This window comes from Aotus nancymaae, unplaced genomic scaffold (assembly GCF_030222135.1).
Source record: "Aotus nancymaae isolate 86718 unplaced genomic scaffold, 86718_ANA_hifiasm-v0.15.2.pri h1tg000044l, whole genome shotgun sequence".
Taxonomy (NCBI): domain Eukaryota; kingdom Metazoa; phylum Chordata; class Mammalia; order Primates; family Aotidae; genus Aotus; species Aotus nancymaae.
In genome coordinates, this window is record NW_026988458.1 from 5,141,568 (window position 1) to 5,169,148 (window position 27,581).

At 38.5% G+C, this 27,581-nt stretch overlaps 1 protein-coding gene across 3 annotated transcripts in view; it reads right to left on the reverse strand.

The window, feature by feature from the left end:
* The window catches only part of MYO16 (myosin XVI), a 700,871-nt gene that overhangs the window by 138,377 nt on the left and 534,913 nt on the right, over positions 1–27,581 (reverse strand). For all 3 annotated transcript variants that reach the window (XM_064361880.1, XM_064361879.1, XM_021677383.2), the window contains exons 25-27: positions 23,757–23,932; positions 21,198–21,278; positions 20,433–20,638 (exon numbers count right to left, since the gene is read on the reverse strand). In XM_064361880.1, the coding sequence (XP_064217950.1) occupies positions 20,433–20,638; positions 21,198–21,278; positions 23,757–23,932 (463 nt within the window). The remainder of the gene's footprint in view (positions 1–20,432; positions 20,639–21,197; positions 21,279–23,756; positions 23,933–27,581) is intronic.

Here is a 27,581-nt window from a genome sequence, read left to right on the forward strand (position 1 = left end):
AGGATATCGTTGGACACCCTGCAGACATTGAAAGGATAATAAGGAGTACCGGGACCCACTCACATACATTTACGACTTAGATGAAATAGACCAATTCCTCAGAAACTACAAACTGCAAATAGATCACTAAAGATAGGGAGCTCATGCTCAAAATCCTTTCAGATAAGACATCTTCATACCCAAGTGCTTTCTCAGGCAAAGGCTAGCAAATAGTTAAGAAAAAACTAATACCAATTCTGCACAGTCTATTCTACAAGGTAGAAGACAGAACACCATCTTGGCAAAAAATGTTTGCCAACTGAATATCTAATACATGTGTGTCTTCAGAATATATAAAGAACTCAAAAAAGCAATCAACATGATACTATTTATCCAAAATACTTGAACAGAAAATTCACCAAAGAAGACGTATGGATGGCAAATAAACCCATAAAAAGATGCTCAGGCCGGGAGTGGTGGCTCACACTTGTAATCCCAGCACGTTGGGAGGTTGAAGAAGGTGGATCACGACGTCAGGAGTTTGAGACCAGCCTGACCAACACAGTGAAACTCCGTCTTTACTAAAAATACAAAAATTAGCCAGGTGTGGTGGCACATGCCTGTAGTCTCAGCTACTTTGGAGGCTGAGGCAGGAGAATCCCTTGAACCCAGGAAGCGGAGGTTGCAGTGAGCTGAGACCATGCCATTGCACTCCAGCCTGGGTGACAGATGAGACACAATCTTAAAAAAAAAAATGATTAACATTAGTAATTCGAGAAATGCAAAGTAAAATCACAAGGAGATGCTGGTGTAAATTCATTTTAATGCCAAAAATGTAAAGGATTGATCAAACCATGTGTCAGAGAGTAGATGGAAAGACAAAAGGAAACAACCAATTTGGAGAACAGTTTGGCAGTTTTAAAAAACGTTAACCATATAATAACCACAACCCTCAGCCATTCCACTCCTATCATTTTCCCATTCCTTCAAAAAGTGAGAACATGTCTATACAAAGACTTGTACACCAGTGTTCATAGAAGATCTATTGGTAATAACCCAAAACCCAAATATCTACCAATGGGGTGTGTAAATATACAAAATAAAGACTACTCAGTAATAAAAAAGAACGGACTGTAACAACATAGGTGAATGCCAAAGTTATGATGCCGAGTGAAGGAAATCATGCACGAGTATACAATTTGCAGTGCCATTTATTTAAAACATAGACAATGAAGTGAATTTATAGGAGGTGATAGGGTTTGGCTGTACGTCCCACCCACATCTCATGTTGAATTGTGATCCCTACATGTTGGGGGAAGACCTGGCGTAAAGTGACTGGATCAGGGGGTGGCTCCCCCGTGCTGTTCTCATGATAGTGAGTTCTCATGAGATCTGAGCATTTAAGTGCGGCTGTTCCCCCTCACTGTCTGCCTCCAGCCACCTTGTAAGATATGCCTGCTTCCCCTTTGCCTTCTGCCCTGATTTTAATTTTCTCTTGAGCCCTCCCCGGCCATGTAGAACTGTGAGTCAATTAAAGCTACTTTCTTCACAGATTATCCAGTCTCAGGTAGTTCTTTACAGCAGTGTGAAAATGAACTAATACAGAAGGCAAAAGCATTTCAATGCTTTTCTGGGGATGAGAAAGTGGTGACGGGTAAGAAGGTGAAACTGTAGAAGGACCTGAAGCATTTCTGGGGGTGATGGATGTTACCATCTTGATTACAGAGTGGGCTCATGATAAAGCTGTTAAAATTGTTAAAAATAAATAAATTAAATGTACATTCATAAAAATAATTCAGAGAAACTTAAAAAATCTGTCCTGGATGACTACCATCAAAACCCAAATGCTTTCTCCTTCTGATGTACAGTTTGCACAAAAGTAAACACTCAAGGAGTATCTTCCAGTGGTGGGAAAAAGCAAAGAAAATGGACAAACAGACTCAGGGGAACTGCGCTTGAGATCCTGATGGGAATCACAAGTTAGCTGACTGAACTGCTAGGCAGATAAGCTTACATATGCACGCTTTCACAGTGTCTGGCCAACAGCAAAACTATTCAATATTAGTCACTAGTATTGAATAAGTGCTACATTTTGGATGTTATAGTTATGAATATATTTAACTTGCAAGGATTAGTCTCACTAGGATATGCTGAAGGGCAGAAAAGCATCTGTTATTTGGTCAATGTGTATGTAACATTTTCAGAAAAATTTGATTACAGGATATAGCACAGGCAGTTAGTGGCCTAATAAATAATTCACATACCAAATCACCACCCTATTTCTGCCTCAGCATGTATCTGTCTAGTGGTTAAAGCATGTATCTCTGTATGTGTTCTAGGTTTGACACCCCTTATTTCTCTTCTTATTTTATTTTATTTTTTTGGACACAGAGTCTTACTTTGTCTCCCAGGCTCCAGTGTAGTGGCGTGATCTCAGGTCACTGCAACCTCTGCCTCCCAAGTTCAAGTGATTCTCCTGCCTCAGGCTCCCAAATAGCTAGGATTACAGGTGGCTGCCACTACGCTCAGCTAACTTTTGTATTTTTAGTAGAGATGGGGTTTCACCTTAATGGCCAGGATGGTCTCAAACTCCTGACCTCAGGTTATCCACCTGCTTCGGCTTCCCAAAGTGCTGGGATTACAAGCATGAGCCACCGCGCCTGGCCTGACACCCCTTATTTCAAAATAATGGGACAAAGATGAAAATGTACACTGAATGGAAGAATTCATTTTTCCCTAATGCTTTTGAATAATTTGAATGCAGATCACCAATATAAAATTCTCCATTAGATGGCCACAGTGGCTTATGCCTATAATCCCAGCACTTTGGGAGGCCAAGGTGGGTGGATGACGAGGTCAGCAGTTTGAGAGCAACCTGACCAACGTGGTGAAACCCTATCTTTACTAAAAAGATACAAACAAATATTAGCCAGGTATGGTAGTGCACACCTGTAATCCCAGCTACTCGGGAGGCTGAGGCAGGAGAATCTCTTGAACCTAGGAGGAGGAGATTGCAGGGAGCTAAGATTGTGCCATTGCACTCCAGCCTGGGTGACAGGTCGAGATGCCATCTCAAAAAAATATATATATATTCCATAATTTCACTCTATACTCAATATTTAACAATCGTTAATATAAATCAAATAGAAAATTAAAATGTATTAAATTTGAATATCCTAATATGGTCTATACGAATTGCAAGGGAACTCCATTAGCTGTTGTAGTTAAGAATTCCTTGTACATAGGAAATGATCCATAAATATTTGCTGAAGGAAGAAAGGAAAGAAGATGAGGGTAAAGAATGGGAGGAAACAGAAGACAAAGGGGGGAGGAATGCTTAAAATTCTCACCCAGGAAATGTCACGGCATCCTTAAGACATAATCTTGTTTTTTTAGTTGTCGACATTTGTCGTTTATCTGAAATACTCTATGTCTTATCACAACCTTACCTACTGTACAGGCCTAACTCAGCCATCCTGGTTGCAAAATGCCCTGGTACATCTATTGAGCAGCCGTGGTTGAGAGGCACTGATTTAAAGAATTTAGTCTGAAGAACGCTTGGGTTGTGGGTGTGTGTGTGATGCCACAGATTTTATAACCATTAGCCATGGCACAAGAAGAAAGAGGATTCCCTGGAAAACTTCCAATTATAATTTGAAATCTGTATTAATTATTTCAAGAGCAAAATGTAATTAATGAGGCAGTAACCTTGTACCAGGCCCAGGGAAAGGTGGGGAGACACAGTGCAAAATGGAATGCTTGTAAATATCACTCAGATTGCATCTAGATGAGATTTTGAGAGGACATTATGGGATAGTGGGAAGAGCAAATCTTTATTCCAAATATCTTCTATTCCAATGACAAAGACCTGGAATGGGAAAAGACACTGCTATCACGGCATTTCCAAGGTACTTTATAACATGAATTGTAAAAATTGAAAGTGGACATGTACCATGAGAGATTTAACAAGAGGACCTAACCTGGACTGTGATGCTGATGAGCCTCAAAAACAAGAAACACAGCTAGAGCACAGAGGCTGCTTTGAGATGAGCCTTCAATCAAAATCTGTACAGTGCACTGGGCTGGGTGTTGAGGAAATACATTTCCTATTATCTGAATGTGTATGCTTTATTGGCACTGTAATCATAGTACAATAAAGAACTAAAGCCAACATATAAAATATGTAATTAAGGGCTGAAGGTTTTCATTCAAGTGTGAGAAGGTGATTACAGCATTCACATTGGTCTTAGCTGGCGGGGGGGTGTTGGGTATAGAAATGGATTATCTGAGTGTACACTCGCCTCAAATATATCTTTCACTAGAACAAGACCAATAGATATTTTACTAGTCCCTGTAATGATTCCTCTTGAAAAGTCTCTTCCTAGTAATTCTATGAAAGTCAATCTTCAAATGATGTGTAGGTCATCACTAATTTTTTTAAAAAATGTGTAGGCATAAATTTCATGTTTTACTCTATTGTTAAATAATCACTGATTTATTAAATCTAATGTATAAATGGTTTCTTCTATTTCTTAGCCTTGTAGAGACTTAGAAGTTCCTTCAAAACAGAGCTCATAATTTTGATGAATGCCACATGTTGTATTCTGATTTGTGAATGGGACTCTGATTTTTAGTGTCATAATGATCAGAGCTGGAAATAGGGCACATTGCCCCATCTCTCATCATTCATCAGTAATTGAGGTAGCTCACATATTTCCTATTAAAGTATTTTCCTACTGATTCCCTCACTACATGCGCTGCTCATTTTCAGGAGACTTTATAATAGCATTCATCCTTCTGCAATTTTCTTCTCTTTTCTTTTGAGATGGAGTCTCGCTCTATCACTGAGCTGGAGGGGAGTGGCATGATCTCGGCTCACTGCAATCTCTGCCTCCTGGTTCAAGTGATTCTCCTGCCTCAGCCTCCCAAACAGCTGGAACTACAGGTGCGCTCCGCCACGTCCAGCTAATTTTTGTAATTTTAGTAGAGATGGAGTTTCACCATGTTGGCCAGTAAGGGCTCGATCTCCTGACCTCATGATCCACCTGCCTTGGCCTCCCAAAGTGCTGGGATTATAGGTGTGAGCCACCATGCCCACGCTTCGTTTTGAATATACAAAAAAGTTTCTTTCTAACATAAAGTTGTCCAAGTTTTGATAACTGTAGAAATAGTAGTTGAGAACTTATAAATATGTTTTTGTCATAAATGGGAAGATATAAATTTATAAGAATACGATTTAAAAATTCTAAAATATGTTGTCATCATCCTTTCCATTCTTTAGCAAATGATGTGTTTTTAAAAATATGTGGATTTCTAGACAATAAAACAAGCTATGTGTAGTCCAGAATTAGATTCCACTAAAAGTGAACATCTTTATGTCGTATAAGTGTTTAGCACTTAAATTGCCACAAAACTAACTTTTCAAGTTTAAGTGCTAGGGTCTCACAGTGATGCAGTTGGTGGTAGAGCATTCCATGAGTGTTCTGTGGAATTCTGTAAAGTGGGTCAGCTCCGAATTTTTCTTAGTTAAAAATAGCTTCTCACCTAAACATGAGATCAGCGATACAGTGTCTATTGTGATCTGATGTTTTTATCCCTAAACATATTACTGCTGTATAAATTGATCTTTCATCTTGGGAATATTACAAGGAATGTGCTCAGTTAACAAATCATTTCAAAGACCTAAGAAAGAAAAATCAAATGTAGCCTTTAAAAAATGTAAAATAGAAGTACTAATCTATGCCTCGTTTCATAGATACTACATGGGTAGATATTTCAGAAAATGACTCAGGGTGCTTTTTTGGGGAGGAAGATTATTATTAACCTGTACCAATATCAAAATTCGGGATGATTATCTCATTCTAAAATTTAAATGGCTACCTAAAATGGAAACATTTACTGATAGTTAAACATTTTAAGCTGGTAAGATAATAACAATTATTTTGGCCTACTAACATGTCTTGGATGGGATATTAATAAACACTATATCTAAGACACAAAATTTAGAGCTCAACTATAAAACTATATAGAAAACTAGAACATCAATCATGTTGTGTGTTAGTCCATTTGACAAATGTCTGTTGGTCACCCACTAGGTACCAGGTGGCGGGCACAGAGTGGAGACTTTCCTTAACAGAGCTTAGAGTCTATTGGGAATTACAGAATACAGAATCCTGGTAGTGAAATGCCATGAGTCTTATGGGAAGATGGAGCAGTATAAAGAGAGGACGACTGTATGTCCTGCTTCATCAGGACAGTCCCAGTTTAGTAACTGTACTCCTGGGAAAAATTATTAATAGTGCCTTGTCTTACTATAAAACATGTCTTGGTTTGGTCCATACACTATAAAATCACCATTGTCTTTAGCCACGTGTAGTATTAGATTCTAGAATAATGCTGCTGGTAATATGCTGCTCTGAAGACTAGAGACAGATTTCTAAATTAATTGTGTGTGAGACTAGTGCCCTAATAGTTGTGCCTACTATTTACTCACTGGACTCTCAATGTAAAGATCATGAGAGATTTGGCACAGAATTAACACAAGTGAAGCTCTGAATTAGTCACATCTATTGAGATGAGTGTTATGGACTGAATGCTTGTGATCCCTTAAAATTCAAATATTGAAGCCCCTAAATCCCCAATGTCACTGGATTTGAAGATAGATCACTTGAGAGATAATTAAGGCTAAATTAGGTCATAAGAGTGGGGCCCTGATCCAATAGGATTAGTGTCCTTATAAGAAGAGACAAGAGAGAGCTACCACTCCCCAGACCTCCTTCTTGACTTCCCATGGCACGCAAACACCAAAGAAAGGCCATGAGATCATACGTGCACACAGTGAGAAGGTGGACCTCTACAAACCGAGGGGCAAGCACGCACCAGATGCCAGCCTGCTTACTGGTACCTTGATCTCAGATTTTTATCCTCCAGACTGTGAGAAAATAAATGTTCTTTAAGCCACCTAGTCTGTTATTTTGATCTGACAGTCCAAGCAGGCTAATAGACACTGTTTGGGAAAGGATCCTTTCCCAGCCTTGGGAAAGGATGGCTTGGAAGGGATGATTTGGGGACAATAATTTAACTTATGAATATGAAATTTGGGACATTTAACTCAGAGAGGCAAGATAATCAGATCTGGGATTTCAATTCCTTTGGAATTGAATATCTCTGGACTTTAATTTATGAAGTATATTAATCTTTGAACTTTCATTTCTCACTGGGAACTTAATAATGGAAGTCGACTTACAGTCAAATATGGAGGATATCTAGGCTATTGGGATTTTATTATTAGAACAGCTCTTTTGTTTTATTTTAACATTTTCATTTATTCTGGTTACAGGACCCCTGATGAACTACATTGGACAATGTGTCAGGTCAAGGTTTGGGATGGGAAATAGAAGGAATTTATAGCCTTCAATGTAGAGTGGCCTGGAGACGAATAAAGAAATACTCTGTTGACTGCTGACCCATTTCAGTATCTTTGGGTACAAAATTTACATCACTGGGCTGGGCACGATGGCTCATGCCTGTAATCTCAGTACTTCGGGAGTCCGAGGCGGGAGAATCACCTGAGGTCAGGAGTTTGACACCAGCCTGACCAACATGGCAAAACCCCATCCCTACTAAAAATACAAAATTAGCTGGGCATGGTGGTGCATGCCTATAATCCCAGATACTCGGGAGGCTGAGGCAAGTGAATCACTTGAAGCTGGGAGGCAGAGGCTGCAGTGAGATGAAATCCTGCCACCACATTCCAGCCTAGGCAACAAAACCTGAAAAAAAGAAAATTTACATTGCTTATCAGTGGTCCCAGACGGATACACAATGAAGCCGTGGTGTGCTCACGAAGATGAGAGAAAGAATCTTCCTAAAGACTGACTATCCCCCCAGGGATATGGTCATGCCTATTATTATAAGCTTATTGGGTGAGACCAGTAGTTCCAGAAAGCAAAACATGGCAGAACACTAGACATTCTGGTCTGATGTTTCCTTACAGATGGAGGTAGAGTGACACACTGGGCCACCTAACCTTTCCCACTTCCTAAAGGAAGGTGAAGTGATGGACTTATCTAATTGTTAATCTTGGGGAGAAAACACACAGCATTCTCAGCTGCTTGTGAACAAACTGCTTGCAAAGAAACATGTGTTTCTCTCTGTTTCTCCAAGCTCCAAGATTCAGAAATCGGATATTGCATTTTTAATAAAAATATTCAGAATTCTGGGACTGAATTTTTTAATGGACCTCACAATTGCATTAAAAGTACACTGCAATTGTCAAAATATTAAATTCGGGTTGCAAATAGATCTGTTTATTTTCCTGGAATAATCACCTTCATGTCATTTGTTTGGTATTGAATGTTTGCTCAGTGGAATTACATATTCATTTTAAATCATTTGGGCTGGTCAGCTTTGGATATTTTTTTCCGAGGTTGTTTGTTAGGCTGTTGTTAGGAAGTTATTAAAGACTTTCTATTTTCATTTTCACTTTGTTTTAAGCAAAAATGTACAATCCTTCATTTGTAAACATCGCTTTTCTTATTGTTCTTTGAGCTGATTTTTCAAAGGTTGTGACTGATTCGGCCTCATTTCATCACCCAGCCGCCTTACGCCACGAATGCTTTTGTGGGATGGCTGGTGAGGAGTATGGCAGTGGCTGCTGCATCCAGGAAACTCTACAAAATTAACTGGATTGTTTTTCAGGAATTAGACCAAAGGCAATCCAGAGAGTAAGGCCCATGGCTGAATTTTAGAAATCTCCAAGGCCTTCTCTTCACCTGATGTCACAGTGGGGTTCTGGCATGCCAGTGCAGTTGAGGGTGGATGCTAATGACAGCCAAGCCTCGGAAACAGCATGTCATTGTGTAAGTGCAAAGAACAGCTACTTTGGAACAGGACCAGTATCAGTACAAACCTCGTGTCCTGCGGTGGTTACAGGCACCCTCAGGGAAGAGGTGTGAGACTTTGGACCCACCTCCTGGGAACTGCAGTTTTCTCAACTATAAAATAGAAATGCTGGCAATAATCAGCTTCACGGGAGTGCTATGAGGATTAAATGAGATAATGCTTGTGAAGGGCTTAGTGCAGCGCCCAGTGCCTAGTAAGTACTGATACACATTATTTGGAATAACATTAAATCAAAGCTAAGGCAATTATTAATTACATAGTAACAAGTATGCACATAATGAGAGTAGTTACCCTAAAAGGTTATTCTAAGGGAAGGATAGTGAGCATACTGTGAAGTGTGGAGCTTGACTCCCAGCAGGTACACAGCAGTGCCCCATGATGATGACTGTGCATGCTGATGCGGACTCCTAAGTTACACTGATTCTGATTTAGTAAACTGCTTACATGAAATAAGAGTGAGTAAATAAAGGATGAAGAAATACATGATGAAGGAATGAGTGGATGCTGTTATGGGGGATCACCACTTGGTAGAGTAGAAATTAGAATCTGAGCTAGATGATGAAACAAAACAGTAAAGTCACCTTTCATAAATCCCTTTTTCTAAAAAATTTCCCCAATTGTATTAGAAAGAAGATGAGTGGGACTAGACCAAGATTTAGTTGCCCTTGAGTCAAAACCAGCCACTTCCAGTTTTCGCCAGTTTACTGGAACACCACTTGACCCATTTGTTTAAACACTGCTGAGTGCTGCTTTCTGCTGGAGAGGCCCAGCTGAGCAGCTGGATCAGAGACCGCATGGCCATAAAGTACACAATACTTACTATTTGGTCCTTTATATGAAAAGTGTGCAGATCCTTAAAGTAGAATATGGGGAAACTTAGGATCTGTAATTCACTGAGCAGTATAACAAATTCTCAGTAAGATACGTGTAAGCTGGCTGGGCATGGTGGCTCATGCCTGTAATCCCAGGACTTTGGAAGACCAAGGCAGGTGGATCATAAGGTCAAGAGCTCGAGACCAGCCTGGCCAACGTGGTGAAACCCCATCTCTACTAAAATTACAAAAAGAACAAAACAAAAGCAAACAAAAAACTAGCGAGGCTGTAGTGGCATGCGCCTGTAGTCCCAGCTACTCGGGAGGCTGAGGCAGGAGAATGGCTTGAACCTGGGAAGGAGAGGTTGTAGCGAGCCAAGATCATGCCACTGCACTCCAACCTGGGTGTCAGAGTGAGACTCTGTCTTGGAAAAAAAAAAAAGATATGTTTAAGCTAAAATGACTTCTGCAAGCTGCTGTTTAAGTTTCTCTGACATTTTTTACATTTCATTGAAAAGTTACAGGTCTTATTTCCTCTCAAATTTCATTAAACCTTATACAAGCAGCCAACACTCAAGAAAAGTTTCAGCCGAAAGAAAATGGTTAGATTTGGCAAAATTACCTTGGAGAAAGTTCATCCTTTGCCAATTAAAGCTGTTAAGAATATTTAATCTCTCCTGACCTTATGAATTCACATTTTTCTAAAAGATGCATTGACAGTAGTTGGCATCTCCAACTTTTAACAAGGCAGACTTTTAAAGGACTCCAGCACAGGCTGTTTCTCTGGCGAGGGTCTGCCTCATTGGACAGCCACTGTCTGGTAGTTTCAATTCAACAGACGAAAGTGTGTCCTCTTTCATCCCTCTCCACACACCCAATTTAACATCATGGCTGTGTCCTTTCACAGCGAGGCCTTTCAGCAACAACTGTGTCATTTAGACAAGCTAAATGGTTCGGGCTATTTCTGAGAGGGATTTCATCCAGTAACAATCTAAAAACACAGCTCATGGTTCCTCACCGTGCCAAGCATAATAGCCAACCCTCTGGTGCTTTTATTGACAAGTCCTTCTGTCTTTTCCAAATAAGTTTTCCTCATTTAACTGTAAGCTTTCCATTTAGTTACCCTACTCTTCCCTGCCAACCATAAATAATCCCTTAAATGAACGACAGAAGTGACCCATGCAAGCTTGCCACCCTGGGTCTGGAGTTAGACTCTGAAGGATGTTCCTTGTAAGCTGAGATGAAGATGGAGAGGAGTGACACCTTGAGAGAGAGGCATAGGACCACATTCTGGCACAGCCCTTGATGTTCACTGGAAAAAAAGTATGAATAAGAATGCCACGGCCGGGCGCGGTGGCTCAAGCCTGTAATCCCAGCACTTTGGGAGGCCGAGGCGGGTGGATCACGAGGTCAAGAGATCGAGACCATCCTGGTCAACATGGTGAAACCCCGTCTCTACTAATACAAAAAATTAGCTGGGCACGGTGGCACATGCCTGTAATCCCAGGTACTCAGGAGGCTGAGGCAGGAGAATTGCCTGAACCCAGGAGGCGGAGGTTGCGGTGAGCCGAGATCGCGCCATTGCACTCCAGCCTGGGTACCAAGCGAAACTCCATCTCAAAAAAAAAAAAAAAAAAAAAAAGAATGCCACAAGCATACAGGGGGATAAAGGAGCATCCGGAAAGGTGGCTGAGACCCTAAAAAATGTCTCCTGTAGGAAATTTTCAAAGCTGTTTTGTTTTGTTTTGTTTCAGTGTGGCCTCCTATAACCCTTTCTCTAAAATCTATAATTTTGAAAAAAAAAAAAAAACTTGGTTATATTATTCAACACATCAAAGTTACATGCACATATTGGGGAGAGAGGAAAATAATAATTCATGTGCATCGGCATGGCTTTTTATGGCTTCCTATCACTTGTATGTTCTGCCTTTGAAAGGATGGTAGGTTGTCTGAAATTGGTGCTATCCATGCATGCTTCCCATGGAACACATCTGGGTTGGTTTGTAAGTGCTGTGACGAATAAAACACAGGGACAGTGATGCTGTGCCAAGTCCAGGCCGAGCTTTTAAGAAGGCTGAAAGCTTCTTTCCTTGTTCTTGGAAACCTGACCCAGTGGGTAAGAAGTCTGGGCTGTTCTGCTAGAGAGAGAGAGCCACCTGGAGGAGGAGAGGCACCAGGTGTAGGAGTGAAGGGACCATCCTGTGCATGCCCCAGCCCAGCCAGGCCTTAGCTAACACCCACCTCTTCAGCCAGATGGCTGCAACTAGAGAAGAGACCTCAAGCAAGCATTGCCCCATTAATCCCAGTGAGCTCACAGCATTGGGAGAAAAAATAAATGGCTGTTTTATGTCACTGAGTTTTGGGATGATCTAATATACAATAACAGATAACTCATCCAGAAGCTGATGCATTTCCAACCCTTTGTTACGTGTTTTGCAGCACCTCCCTATGAGGAGGGCACCTCTCCACTCTATTGATGTTGGTCTTGGCCAAGTGACCGCTTTTAACCAATGGGACACATGTCAGTGACACAGGCCATGCCTCAGTAGCCTCTCCTTGTGACTCAAGAAGAGCATATCCTGGATCTGGGCTAGTTTTTAAACCTGAATCCCATTAAAAACCAAAATAAGAATCACAACAACAACAACAATTAGAGCTGGTTTGAGCTTAGGTATGCTACTTCCAAACCACACTCAAATGGAACGCAAGAAAGAAACAATTGCTGCTGCAAGCCACTGATTTAGGATTTTTTTTGTTCTACAGAACATACTGGTGGAAGTTGGCTTTGATAGTGCCATCAGTAAAACATCTCATAAACGGAAGAATGAGACTGACGTTAGAGAACATTATTGAGATCTACTGAGGAGATCAGATTTTTTCCTTCAGTTGCATAAAGTTTGGATCCAGAGGTAGGAAGGGTGACCAGCATCTTGCTGGAGGCCAGGCAAATGCCTCTTATGGTTTAAAGCAGAGATAAGCAAACTTTTCCTGTAAAGGGCCAGAGAGTAAATATTCTAGGCTTTGCATGCTAAGAGGCAAAACTGAGGATATTATATAGGTACTTATATAACCATTTAAATGTAACCATTTAAAAATGTAAAAGAATATTCTTAGCTCTCAGGCCACATGAAAGCAGATGGCAGGCCAGATTTGGCTCTTGGGCTGTCATTTTCTAACCTCTGGTCTAGTGGTTGAGATGAGCACATACGTGGATATTTCCAGCATGATCTAATAGGCATGTGATAATTGTATTATACAATACATTTTGAACCTTAGAGACATCAACTTATCTGGGATTTTATAAAATGACTTCCAAAGGAGAAGATACCTGAGTGAACACTGAAGAGCAATAAAGGAAACAAGGTGGAAAAGATAATGGGATGTACATGATTGATGCCTCAAAGTCTTAGAAACCACATGGTATGTTCAGGCAAGCCATATTTCCTTCCATCAACACAACAAGTATCAAGTAACGTAAACTTAGTTCCAAAACTTCTGAACACAACTTGTAGAGCTTTTTTGCCTATTGACACCAAATAAACACACAAACACGGCTGTTTTAGTTTGGGTGGGCTGCTATAACAACATACTATAGATTGAGCAGCTTAAACAACAGAAATTTATTTCTCACAGTTCTGGAGGCTGAGAAGGCTGAAGTTGAGGTGTCAGCCACATTCTTATGCCCTCATTCAACCGTAATTACCTTCTTAGAGGTTCCACATCCAAATAAGTCACATATGCATATAGAGGAGGACACTGTAAGTCCACAGCTGTAGGCAATCTAATTATGTACCATAATTTGCACATAATAAATTTCCTGCTGCTTGTTTTATTGTTCCTCATGTCTCCAAACTTGTGAAGTCTTTTGCGTTTGGAGACAGGGTCCTTACGTCTTTATCATCCCACTCTGAAGCCGTATTACACAAGGAATATACAGAAAACAAATACTGACAAGCATATTTTTCTACATTTAATCAAAATAGTATCCTCTCAACTAAAGCAATGCTCCAGTTTCAATGAGAAAGACTCAGAATGATGGACAATTATTAAAGCCAAGATACCATCATGCAAATTTATAACCTCATATCCATCTACAAATTCCAAGAAAAGTTCATTATTCACATTTATTGTCATGTCAGATTTCAGAAACAACACATCCTGCTCAAATCAGTGGTTGCTTACCTCCCAATTGCAAAACTGGACATTTTTACTTTGTTCAAGATTTTTGTGGTAATCATATTTCTTGTGTACTTCATGAAGTCACTTTTTTTGATGGATTTTTATTCTCTGACAGTTAAGACAAGGTGATGTAAATAGAAAATAAATATTTTGCATAGCAATAATACATTCTGTTACCTGAAATTTTCGTAACCAAACAACCAACCAAAAATTTCTACTAAATTACACCTCCAGGCTTTTTTTAATATAATGTTTCCACTGCCTGGGGGCATTTCAAGGACTTGACGAGCTTTTTGAATACTCAAGAAATACTAAAGTATGCTATTTCTTGATGTAACAGTATGTTGATTGTATCTTACTTAAATTCTTCAGTTTCTATAGAAACCGATAATCTCTCTATGAATCAATATTTTTGTAATATTATTTCAGACTGACATCCTAAATGTAAGAGAGATATGGGCAAATTTCCTCTAAAATAAATTCATAATTCCATTTCCACTGATATGCCATTACAGATAAAGATAAGAAAAAGAAATCACATGTCATTTTAAACAAGGGAATGCTAAAAGAAATGCAAAGAATTACCTAAAAGTATCATTTCCCATCCTCACTATTCTTTTTTACACACTATATTTTTTAAAAGTATGCCTATGGTCTCTGTTATGCAGGAATATTACTTTAAAATGACAACCACTTAAATTACAATGCCAAGTTCATTTTGAAAACATTTGTTAAACACCTAAAATGCACAAGCATTGTGGTTGAATATGATATGATTCTTGTTTAGAAGAAGTTATAGTCTACTGCATACATATAAAAATTATACTTAATTTTTAACACGTATTAATTGCATTTACTAATTTAGTGAAAAAGTAATCCTAATACAGTGTACATAAAACTGACTTCAAAATATACAAAAGCAAAGGTAAAAATAATTTTCTAATTTTATGATATATGATACACACACACACACACACACACACACTTTTCACTCTCTTCTGGAGAAATAGAGCAATTTGGATAACTGATCGTTAGAATAATGGTTAGAAATAGTCACGTAGCATTATTTCTGAGGCCTTTGTTCTGTTCCATCTGATCTCTGACAAGGCTGACAAAAACAAGCAATGGAGAAAGGATTCCCTATTTAATAAATGGTGTTGGGAAAGCTGGCTAGCCATATGCAGAAAGCTGAAACTGGATCCCTTCCTTACACCTGTTACAAAAATTAACTCCAGATGGAGTAAAGATTTAAACATAAGACCTAATAACATAAAAACTCTAGAAGAAAACCTAGGCAACATCATTTAGGACATAGGCACGGGCAAAGACTTCACGACTAAAACACAAAAAGCAAGGCAACAGAAGCCAAAATAGACAAATGGGATCTAATTAAACTTAAGAGCTTCTGCACAGCAAAAGAAACTATCATTAGAGTGAACCAGCAACCAACAGAATGGGGAAAAAAAATTTGCAATCTATCCTTCTGATAAAGGGCTAATATCCAGAATCTACAAAGAACTTAAACAAATTTACAAGAAAAAAACAACTCCATCAAAAAGTGGATGAAGGATATGAACAGAAACTTCTTGAAATAAGATATTTATGCAGCCAACAAACACACCGGGGCCTGTTGGGGGTGGGGGGCTAGGGGAGGGATAGCATTAGGAGAAATACCTAATGTAGATGACAGGGTGATGGATGCAGCAAACCACCATGGCAGGTGTATACCTGTGTAATAAACCTGCATGTTCTGCACATGTACCCCCAAATTTAAAGTATAATAGAAGAAGAAAAGAAATAGTCACATAGCTACCAAAGGTTATATTAGACAACCACTGAGGGACCCTTTAATGTAGAGAATCTTTGATATCACGGATCTAAGGAACTCTAACAAAATGAAGAAACAGAAAAAAAATACACTAAATGCACTTTTCTGTTATTCTCTGAGTAAGTCCCGTTTCACATCCCGCACAGGTGCACCTCATTTTGTTGTGCTTTGCTTTACCATGCTTTGCAGCGTTTGTATTTTTCACAAATTGAAGGTTTGTCGCAACCTGACATCGAGCAAGTTTAATAAGCATAGTTTTCACAATATGTTCACACTTCACGTCTCGGTTTTGCATTTGGGTAATCCTTGGAATATTTAAATCCTTTTCATTAATATTAATCTGTTATGGTGACCTGTGATCAGTGATCACTATTACTATTATAATTGTTTTTGGGGCCATGAACCACACTGATATAAGAAAACAAACTTAATCAATAAGTGTCCTGTGTGTTCTCACTGTTCCAACTCCCAGCTGTTCCCCCACCTCTCTCTCCCTCGTCTTGGACCTCCTTATTCACTGAGACACAGCATTAAAATTAGGCCAATTAGTAAACCTGCAATGGTCACAAAGCATTTACATAAAAGGAAGAGTTGCATATCTCTCACTTTCAATCAAAAGCTAGATATGATTAAGCTTACTAGAGAAAGCAAGTCAAAAGCCAAGACAGGCCAAAAGCTAGATCTCTTGCACCAAACAGTTAGCCAAGTCGTGAATGCAAAATAAATGTTACTGCAGGAAACAAAAAGTGCTCTTCTTGTGGGCACACGAATGATAAGAAGGCAAACAGCCTTATTGCTGATATGGAGAGAGTTTGAGTGGTCTGGATAGAAGATAAGACCAGCTGCAATATTCCCTTAAGCCACAGCCTAATCCAGAGAAAGGCCCTAACTCTTCAATTTTATGAAGGCTAAGAGAGGTGTGGAAATTGTAGGAAAAATACTGTAAGCTAACAGAGGTTGATTCATGAGGTTTGAGGAAAGAAGCTGTCTTCACAACATGAAGGGGTGAAGAGAAACAGCAAATGCTGATGTAAAGCTGCAGCAAGTTACCCAGAACAGCTAGATAAAATACTAAAAAGGTGGCTACAGCAAACAACAGATTTTCAATGTAAATGAAATAGCCTTCACTGGACAAAGATGCCATCTAGGAATTTCATAGCTAGAAAAAGGACAATGCCTGCCTTCAAAGTTTCAAAGTCCAGTTGACTCTCTTGTTAGGGGTTAATACAGCTGGCATTTTTAAGTTGAAGCCAATTATCATTTGTAATTCAAAAAACCCTAAGGCCTTCAAGAATTACACCGTCTACTCTCCCTGTGCTCCATAAATGGAACAACAAAGCCTGGATTACAGTCCATCCATTTTATTTTTTTAATTTTACTTTAAGTTCTGAGATACACGTGCAGAGCGTGCAGGTTTGTCACATAGGTACACATGTGCCGTGGTGGTTTGCTGCACCTATCATCCCATCAGCTAGGTTTTATGCCCTAGCTGATGGGATGCATTAGCTATTTGTCTTAATGCTCTCCCTCCTCTTACCCCCCACTCCCTGACAGGCCCCAGTGTGTGATATTAGGTATTTGTCTTAATGCTCTCCCTCCTCTTACCCCTCAGTCCCTGACAGGCCCCAGTGTGTGATATTCTTCTCCCTGTATCCAAGTGATCTTATTGTTCAACTCCCACTTATGAGTGAGAACATGTGGTGTTTGGTTTTCTGCTCCTCTGTTAGTTTGCTGAGAATTATGGTTTCCAGCTTCATTCATGTCACTGTAAAGGACTTGAAATTCTTTTTTATCACTGCATAGTATTCCATGGTGTATATGTGCCACAATTTTTTTATCCAGTCTATCATTGATGGGCATTTGGGTTGGTTCCAAGTCTTTGCTACTGTAAATAGTGCTGCAATAAACATACAGGTGCATGTGTCTTTAGAGCAGAATGGTTTACAATCCTTTGGGTATATACCCAGTAATGCAATTGCTGAGTGAAATGGTATTTCTGGTTCTAGATCCTTGAGGAATTGTCACACTGTCTTCCACAATGGCTGAACTAATTTACACTCCCACCAACAGTGTAAACACATTCCTATTTCTCCAAATACTCACCAGTACCTGTTGTTTCCTGACTTTTTAATGATGACCATTTTAACTGGTTTGAGATGGTAGCTCATTGTGGTTTTGACTCAAGATGGACTAAAGACTTGAACATAAAACCTAAAACCATAAAAACTCTAGAAGAAAACCTAGGCAATACCATTCAGGACAAAGGCATAGGCGAAGACTTCATGACTAAAACAGCAAAAGCAATTGCAACAAAAACCAAAATTGACAAATGGGATCTAATTAAACTAAAGAGTTTCTACACAGCAAAATTAACTACCATCACAGTGAACAGGCAACCTACAGAATGCGACAACATTTTTGCAATCTATCCACTTGATAAAGGTCTAATATCCACAATCTACAAAGAACTGTAATGTCTCCAGGCCCGCCACCCTCTGAGGCCACTGTTACTGGCAGATCACTTCCTGAGACCTCAGCCCTAGGACTGACACTCTTCATTCTATTTCATATTGAATCGTCTTCGGAGCTACAAACCCAGTCCCCACTCTCTGTTGATTCTGATTCAGAAAGTCTGGGGTAAATTTGGAGAAAGGTTTAAACTTACACAAGAACAGATTTTAAACTAGAACCAAAGACCACCTATACTTTACAAACTGTAAAATGTAAGAAATATCAGCTCTCAACAGGCTCAGCATCTCTGAAGACTATGAAGGGATTTCCACCGAAGGACCAGAAAGAGACGGGTCAAGAGCTGTCCTTACCAAAAACCTGCAACAGTCAGTGATAGCTACCCTGACTCCAGTCCAAAACAAGTGTTTTATCCAGCTTTTACTTATTTCTATGTAAGCTCAACTTTGTAGTTATTCCTTATAAATTAAGAGACAATATGTTTATTATCTCATTTACAAGCACCTTTTAAATTTTAAACACTAAATCTTGTCCATCTGAAATACATATTCTACAATTTAAATAAATCCATCCCCATGTGGTTCTTTCTGCTTATCTTCGATCTAAGATATTCTATCACCCCTTTAAAATGGAAGACTCAAGCTGAACTCATATGTTGTTTATTTTGTGTCTTTATAAAATTTACCAAAATGCACAGTAAGTAAATGTGCCTTCTTTCTTCTGGGAAAACAAATGTTATAAAAATTAAACACAGCATTTCAGTCATCATTTAAATATTATTCCCTTTGTTCTGGATTAAACATGTCAAACGTAGTGATTTAAGCTGTTGGCTTATTTTGTTTCTGTCTCACAGCTTCCTCAAAATAGTGGCTCACATTGAACTAGTCAACAAAAGTCTTAAAATCTCTTTTTTTGGATGAATGGTTTATCAAATAGACTTTTTCATACTCTAGTTATACAGTTAATTTTTAAACATAAATGTGAGATTTCACACTTGCAATACTTATATTAGTTTATATCAGTATTATTTTAAGATCTCATTTTATTTTATATAGAATTACCAAATGTCTTCTGATTTCCTTTTTGCCCACCCCTGTTTTATTTTTTGAGTGCTTAAAAACAGATAGTCTCGTTATTTTCACCAGAATGACAATATCTTTCAAGTATCTTTGAAAGCCATCTCTGATCCCAAATTACCTCCTTACTATGGTCTGTACCACTTTGTAATATTCCAACCCTTTGTAAAATACTAACACTTTGTAATATTCCAAGCACTGAATGGCTATGATTTGCATACGCGTTACCTGTCTAAACCGGGATGTTCATCAAGCTAGAGTGTACAGCACGACAATGTACCTCAACCAAAGATGTGGCCTGGAATAATGCATAGTAGCATATCTCTGTAAATTAAGCTAATTTCCAACAACTAATCTATTTAAAATGGATTCATTACTGAGGATTATAATTTACTTAAAATCAGAGTAAAGTTTCTGATCAAATAAAATACATATGAACAAATATATAGCCTGCAGGGATGATATTGCTTTGGGGTGAGTTTAGGTCCTTCTTGCAAATGGCTGGGATAAAGCTACCATGGGAGAAGGGCTAATACAGACACAAAGATGAGGCCACATGACTAGAGTTTATCTGAGTAATTAGTGCCCTGTCTGGTGCACAGTGTGTTTTTCACCTGAATGTACTGAAAACAGAGGTCAACAATCTTCTGTTCTAAAGGGAAGAACAAATATTTTACACCGTGGCACACTGTCTATCTCCACTGCAGTGCAAAAGTGCAAAGAAATGATTGTGGCCATGTTCCAATAAAACTTTATTTACAAAAACAGGTGGTAGACTGGATTTGGCCCACGAGTATTGTTTGCCAACCACTGATCTAAACAACATTTTGTCCATCTATAAATGGGGAAATAATCACTTATATACATTCTCCTTTTAAATGATAAATAGTAAATATCATATGCAATCATTTTATAAAACTTTAATCCAAGGAAAGCCACACTTTGAAAGGAACATGAGAATGGTTTCCAAGGTACTGTCTTCAGTAGGTTAATTATTTTTATGTAAGCTTTTTCAGTGTATTTCATTGTTTCCCAGAGTATTTTGCTTATTGGAGATAGAAAAGCATAAACGACAAAAGCAATGGCAAAAAATGGAACAGAAGACCCTTGCTACCACAGTGTCAGCGTCAGTATCCTGCACTCAACAGCAGCTAGAACGGCGATTTTAAGAGCAGAAGAATTTACCTTGACAGGAAATCCGAGAAGGAAAGGCGAACAGGGTATCCATATCGGAAGATCTTCACCATCTCCAGGACCCCAATATACTGTAGCTGAGCAGACACGTAAAAATTATCAAAAGTATCTGGCAGCTTTGAGTTATTGGGCCTGATGCAATGAATGAAGTGTGGAGTGCACTTCTGAAGTTTTCCAATAATATCCGTTAGTGATTTCTAAGGAGAGAAGTAAAACCCAACTGATTCTCCAAAGGAGACACTAGCTAAAATTAAAAAGCAGCTTTTAAATACAAAGTCTTCACAACTTTAAATCTTTTTTTTTTTTTTTTGAGATGGAGTTTTGCTCTTGTTACCCAGGCTGGAGTGCAATGGCGCGATCTCGGCTCACCGCAACCTCCGCCTCCTGAGTTCAGGCAATCCTCCTGCCTCAGCCTCCCGAGTAGCTGGGATTACAGGCACGCACCACCATGCCCAGCTAATTTTTTGTATTTTTAGTGGAGACAGGGTTTCACCATGTTGACCGGGATGGTCTCGATCTCTTGACCTCGTGATCCACCCGCCTCGGCCTCCCAAAGTGCTGGGATTATAGGCGTGAGCCACCGCGCCTGGCCACAACTTTAAATCTTATTACGCATTCACTCTGTGTACATGTGTGTGTTTACTTTTTTTCTGAAGATACCTAAATTGTCAAAAATGGAAAATAAAAGTCTACGTGAACCCTCTTTAGTTGCTATAAACATACATCAAGTTTTTGAAATCTGAAAACTTTACTAACCCTGAGCTGTGATGCTATGGTGACTGGGTCTCCTCGTTCCAATCTTTGAAGAAATGTAGACGTTCCTTTCTTTTTTAATAACTGTAATAAAAAGAAAGAAAAGGAGGGAGGGAAGGGGAGGGAAGAAAGAATAAAGAAAGAAAAAAGGAGGAAGAAGAAAAGAGAAAGGAAAAAGAAAGAATGAAGAAGAGAAAAAGTGAATAAATTTATTTTACTAAATTTTAGTTCATAAGAACAAAAAATAAAATCTCACATCCATGTACATTCATTAACAGGCAAATGTGAATTTAAAACATATTTATAAAAATCACTACCAAGTGACTTTTGTAATGGTGTACAAGTTGAGGAAATGGGCAACTACTGGGAGAATAACACCTGTTACTGCCAACTTCTCAAGTGCAGGGCTGCTGTGTAAATCAGATCCATCACCATCCTGCACCCCTTTTACTGTGCAAATATACACAGATCCTGATTTGCCTGCTGGTACAATAAACTCACTACCATATCCTGGTTATGCTACCAACTTTTCATATTTACCAGGAGATGTAGTTTACTCTGAGGCAGAAGGATGCTATTTTATGTTACCAAGATTTGATGTTTCAGTCACCATTGGTTTGTTCCCTTAAATTTAACTACCCTCAGGAACTGAATGAATAAATAGGTCTGGTGCTTCCTTACCAGGTTTTTCTTCCCTTTCCTCCACTTCTTCTTTTTTTTTTAACTACTAAAAGATGTTACTAAATTGTCTATCTGTGAAAAATGGTAATAGACTGTATTTTTTCCAAATAACTAAATATGTTCGGCCCTGAAGATAAAAAAATATGTAACAAAGATTAAATGATAATGGAGACATAAAATCAATGAAAATAAGGCCAAAAGGAAATAAAGGGCAGAAGGTAATTAATTAAATTCTATCCAGGGTTAAAAGGAACTCAGCCACTAACCTACTATTTCACAAAATTACATATTAGACTAATGCACTTATTGATCTAAAATTGTTTTTCTTAAAAAAAGTTACAGATACAAGAAGGGAATCCAAGAAAACATTCTTGTGGATTTAGAGCATTTGCTATTATGACAATAGCTCATTTCCTTCTGTGAAGATGAACTGTCAAGCTGAAGTGATTCATTGCAACTGACAAGGGAATGTAAAATGAAGTGATTGGGCCAAGATCAACCCATTTTCTACAAACACCATGCAATGTGTAACATTCAGTTAAAGAGTAGGGAAAACCCTATTTTCCTGGCCACAGGGATAGTTGTGCATGGATGAGGCAGCTTGAAGGGAAGAATTGAGGGAAGTGAGAAATAGAACATTTAAGGAATAATCATAATAAATAGGTCTCTGTCCCTTGAAACTGAACACTCCAGTTCCCTCTCTGGGTTGGAGGAACTACCGTGAGTTGTCTCCCTTCTGCAGCCCTTTAGAGAAAAGCCTAATGGCATCTAGGCCTCGTAATGTTTAATAATTGAGGTTAGAGGTGTGTGCTGGTTTCTTGCTCTCGGTTTTTAGGATGATTGAGAAAAGAAGGTCCAGAAGGTTCAGAGAGATCCCCAGGGATAGATCTTTCTTGTAAAGATAACCTTATGTCTTTTCAATGTAAAAAATGCCATCTTCTATGTGGCAGATACTAATTCCCATGATCATTTAGTTCTAAACAACATCAAAGGATCTGCCATTCTAGAATCCAGTAGCTGAAGACACACACACACATTCACATACTCACTCACACTCATATTAACACACATTTTGGTGACTCTTCTAAAATAGAGTTGAGTTTAATTATGCTTATATTTTAATTGGTAAGCTAAAATGTATTCCAGAAGCTGCAACAATTGCATTTCTAAAATTAATTGTCCTGCACACCTTCCCAATTATATTCCTCATCTTTTATAGTTTTGGTAGACATAAGCAAAACACTCTGGAACACCATCTGGCATTGGATTCTTAAGAAACCTAAAACACTCCATACATGTTTCCTATCAGTTTGAAACAACTCTTCACTGAGTTTTTAGTTCTCCTTTTCCACATAGAATCTTGAGATTGTACATACATACATACATTAAAAAATCAGTATAATACAAGAAAATAAAATATCTACAAATATGCAGTAAAAACATCCTAGCACACGAACAGTACCCTACGTCTATAAGAGAAACAACAATTTATTATTTAGAGACCTAAATTACCTGAAGTGGTTAATATCAACAGAATAAGATCGCTAAGTTTATTTCCTCTAAGCCGACAGTATCTGAAGTCGCCTTCTACTCTTCAACAAAGGCAGTCGGAGATGAAACATGACTGGGATGTTGCATAGACAACCAATAAAATGACTCAGACTGTACTTACTATTGAATTGTCCCTATCTTGCATCTTCCTCTATTCTTCCTTCATTCTGATGCTTATACATCAGATAGGCAATCTTTTCCTGAATACTTTCTATTAGAATATCAATTTATTTCCCTTGGTATTTCAAATTGTGCTTTAAAAAAAAAAAAAGAAGCAAATGTACTTATCAAAATTAAAACTAACCCGACAATAATCACAAAAAGTCCTACCTTACTAAGTTCTAGATAATTCTTGTTTTCTCCGGTAATTGAAGAAGCTGTCATTTTCTTACTGAGCAGGGCAGACTTATGTCCTCGGAATTTCAAGGAAGGATAGGAGGACACGAGGGATCCTGTTTGTGACAACTTCGACTGGAACAAATGTTTGATCACGACATTTTCACTAGCTAGGAAATAAATCAATGAATATTGTAAGTGGCACTAAAATTATTACTTAAGCATTAAACTTAGTCCTCATACAAGAACTTTAGCCACTGATACATTCTGGGCACAAGATTTCATTGGTGCAGCAGACCGAGGCATCTACCTGTATCCTTCTATTTCCTCCACTGTTTAATATCATTGACAAATTCTGCCCTTCACTGCCTTAACCAGGAGTCCTGATCCCACCTGTCCCTTGCTCTCTAAATGAGCAGCACTTCTATCCTAGTTTTCGGAACCAATCTTACCTGCTCAGACCTCAGGGCCTTTTGTTCACTCGCCAAATCATGAAGACTTATGGTCTCTATCAGAAACGCCCCATTCCAGGAAAATAACTACCCAGGAAAACGTTTCCCCAGGGCCTAACTCACCTCTCTCAGAGCCACCTGTAAGTACCTGTGAGAGGACCTGCCTTACTTGGTTGCACCAGTCGCTAGGTTAAAGGGAAAAGAAGTCCTTTATTTAAAAAACAAAAGCACAGTTAAGCTGAAAAGGAAAAAGCAAAATGATGTATTTTCATGTTTAAGTTATAAAAATCAAATAATTCTGAGTCCATATTCCTTTCTTGACACCTCAGAGAGAAATTGGAGCTCAGATGAGCGCATTTTGGGTTTCAAATTTAAAAATCACAGGGAAAACAATGTGTGTGGTGGTCAAGGATCGGAAGGAATGCTACTCGGGTTACTTATATCTGTATGTAGGCAGTTTTTATGCCTAAGTGTCCTTTCCTATAAAATAATGATGACAGTACCTACTTTGAGAATCCCTGCAAAATTAAAATGTGAAATAATGAACATAGATCACTAGGATCACAGGTAGCCAGTCAGACAGCTGGCAACCTTTCGTGGCAAAGCAGTTTGGTTCTACTTTTTCCGCACTCCAATTATTTGCCTAGGTGCAAAATACAGGTCACATAATGCATAGCTGTCATGCTTTCCATTAAAAAAAATTCCTACATTAGGTAATAAACAAACAGGGAAGCAGGAAGAACTGTCAGGAAAGGGAGCTACAATTATGCAACGCAAAAGGGGCCCTGTGATGTTGGGATAAAAGCAGAGATAGCAAGAGAAATTCCTGATTCTTAATAGAGAGTTACAGATCTATATACCTATAAGTTATCTACACCTACATCTTAAATGTTCCAGTTCCGAAAGGGCCTAAAAGCAATCATACACCAGTAGCAATGAGCTCACCCAGCCCCCAGAGCTTGGAGTTTCTGAATACCATTCTTTTCTAAGATAAATCAAGGCTTCCTGAACAAATGTCTGATTCTAGATTTGAGGCAAGATGAATGATTCTGGAACATTTTTGGAAGGCCAGAATGTAAGGAAGTGTTAAAAAAAAAAGAAAGTCATGAGGATATGTCAAAAAGAAATAGGAGCTAGCCTGAAGGGGTTCTTACTGGTCAAGTCTGAAACAATTTTAGCATCAATATAGTGATAGTAACGAATCATTATTCATTGAATAACATAAGAATCCATGAGTGTACATTAATAAATTAGTCAATAGATAAAGACATGAGAATTACCATAGTAGAATGCCACTGTTTATGGAAAGATGGGGTGAGACAATAAAAATTTTGTACTCATGAGAAATAATTGATTTAGGCAAGAACCATAAATGTATGTAAAACTAATTGGTAAAAGTTTGATGAGGAACAGAATATTTACACAATCTCAGAGTATCTTCTCACAAATTACTCATTAATAACAAAGAGAAAACAGCAGCTTTATGTTAGAAAAAACTGAAGAACACCACCTTATCACAGTGCCCACGGTTAACCTGTTTGAAACTGTGACTGCGTCTGAATGTGATATGCTGAGAAGGATACCCCACTACCTCTTGGGATTCCTGCCAAAAAATTCATAACCTGCTTCTAATATAAAGAAATAGCAAATAAACTCAAACAGAGTGATTTCTACAAATTCAGTGGCATTTTTTTTTAAAGTTAATATCGTGAAAGAGAGAAAAGCTGAAGAATTTTCTCAGATTTAAAATACTAAAGCAAAATGATAACTAAATGGAATCAATGACCTTGAATTAGTGGGAAACGACCATAAAAACTCCTATTAGTGGAACAACTGGTGAAACTTTATATGAACTCTGGATTAGATATGAGTAGGATATCATTGTTAAATATTCCGGTAATTTACTGAAATTACGTAAGATAATATCCCTTCTCTTAGGGTGGGTACCAAAGTATTTAGACAAGAAGAGGTAAGCAACTTACTTTCAAATGACAGAAAGTAAACACACACACACACACACACACGTACATACACACGTACATACACACGTACATACACATGGGACAAAGGAAGGAAAGAGGAGAAGGGCAAAAGATGGAAGGAGATAGAAAGAAAGATAGTGAGAGACTAAAAGAAAGGTGATGAAAAAGATGAATTCTGGGAGAGGCTACCTGGGAGAACTTCATAATAATTTTTTCACTTTAAGTTTAAAACCACTTCAAAATAAACAGTTAAATGATAAATACATAGTACTATAGCCAATTTAAATAACTAAATAATTACTATTTATACGTATAGCACATCTATGTATAAATGAACCGACAGATAAATAATGCAACATTTTATTCTTATAACAGAAAACACCTCTAATAAAGCTGAAAAGATTACAGAGAAGGTAGGTGGTACAAAAGATATTTTAAAAAAGTAAAATAAAAAGATTTTAAAAACTCACAACATGAGACATAAATATGGTCCAAAATATGTAACTGACCCCGTTTTGTATTTTCTCTGCATCATATGGTCAGGCTGCATGAAGATGCACTAAGACCCATGTCCTCCTCCCGACACGGGGAGCTGGCATCATGCATCGGGACCCTAACGGGAGAGCCCTCACCACAGCTGAGCACACTGCAGGAGACAGCAAGTTCCTCCAGGACTTGAGGGAGAAATCTGCTATCCATTTGCCTCTTAAAACCTAGCAAGGCAACTCCAGTGAATTTCCCTCATTGGGATTGCAAGGAGTCACTGACCATAAACCATTTTCTTCACGTCCGTCTATATACATACTGAGAGAGGAAGTGTCCCTCCCTGGGATCTACAATCATTGTACAGGGTCTTTCTACCTAAAGTGGGATAAGCTAACTTATAAGCAAGTGTACAGAGGCTCACAGCAAAAAAAGACTAAATAATTATTGACATAATTGACAGTAAATCCTAAATTTTCCTAAATCCTACAATTTCCTATTCTTGTAGGCAGAGTTAACAGTCTGGCTCTTGGCTTATTTTATTTTATTTTATTGCCTGTTTTTGAGTGAGGTAGACTTTACTTCTAATCTCAGGCACAAATGCATGTATTTGTTGCATGTCTCTATGAGCTGTCTCTAAGCTCCCTGACTGCACCTGGTTAGCGGTCTCAGAGACACAGCTCTGCTTGTGTAGATTCTACAACAGACCTCACCATCTTCCTCAACCGGCAGCTTTTTGATGCCATGAAAATTGAATTAGATACCAAAAGCAAAGTACCTGCAAATAAAAATTATTATTTAAGAATTGCACTTGCTTTTAATAACTATGTACAAGCATCAAAATATTTCACAGATTCATAAAATATGATAGCAACCACGAACCTTTAGCTTTTATGACAGAG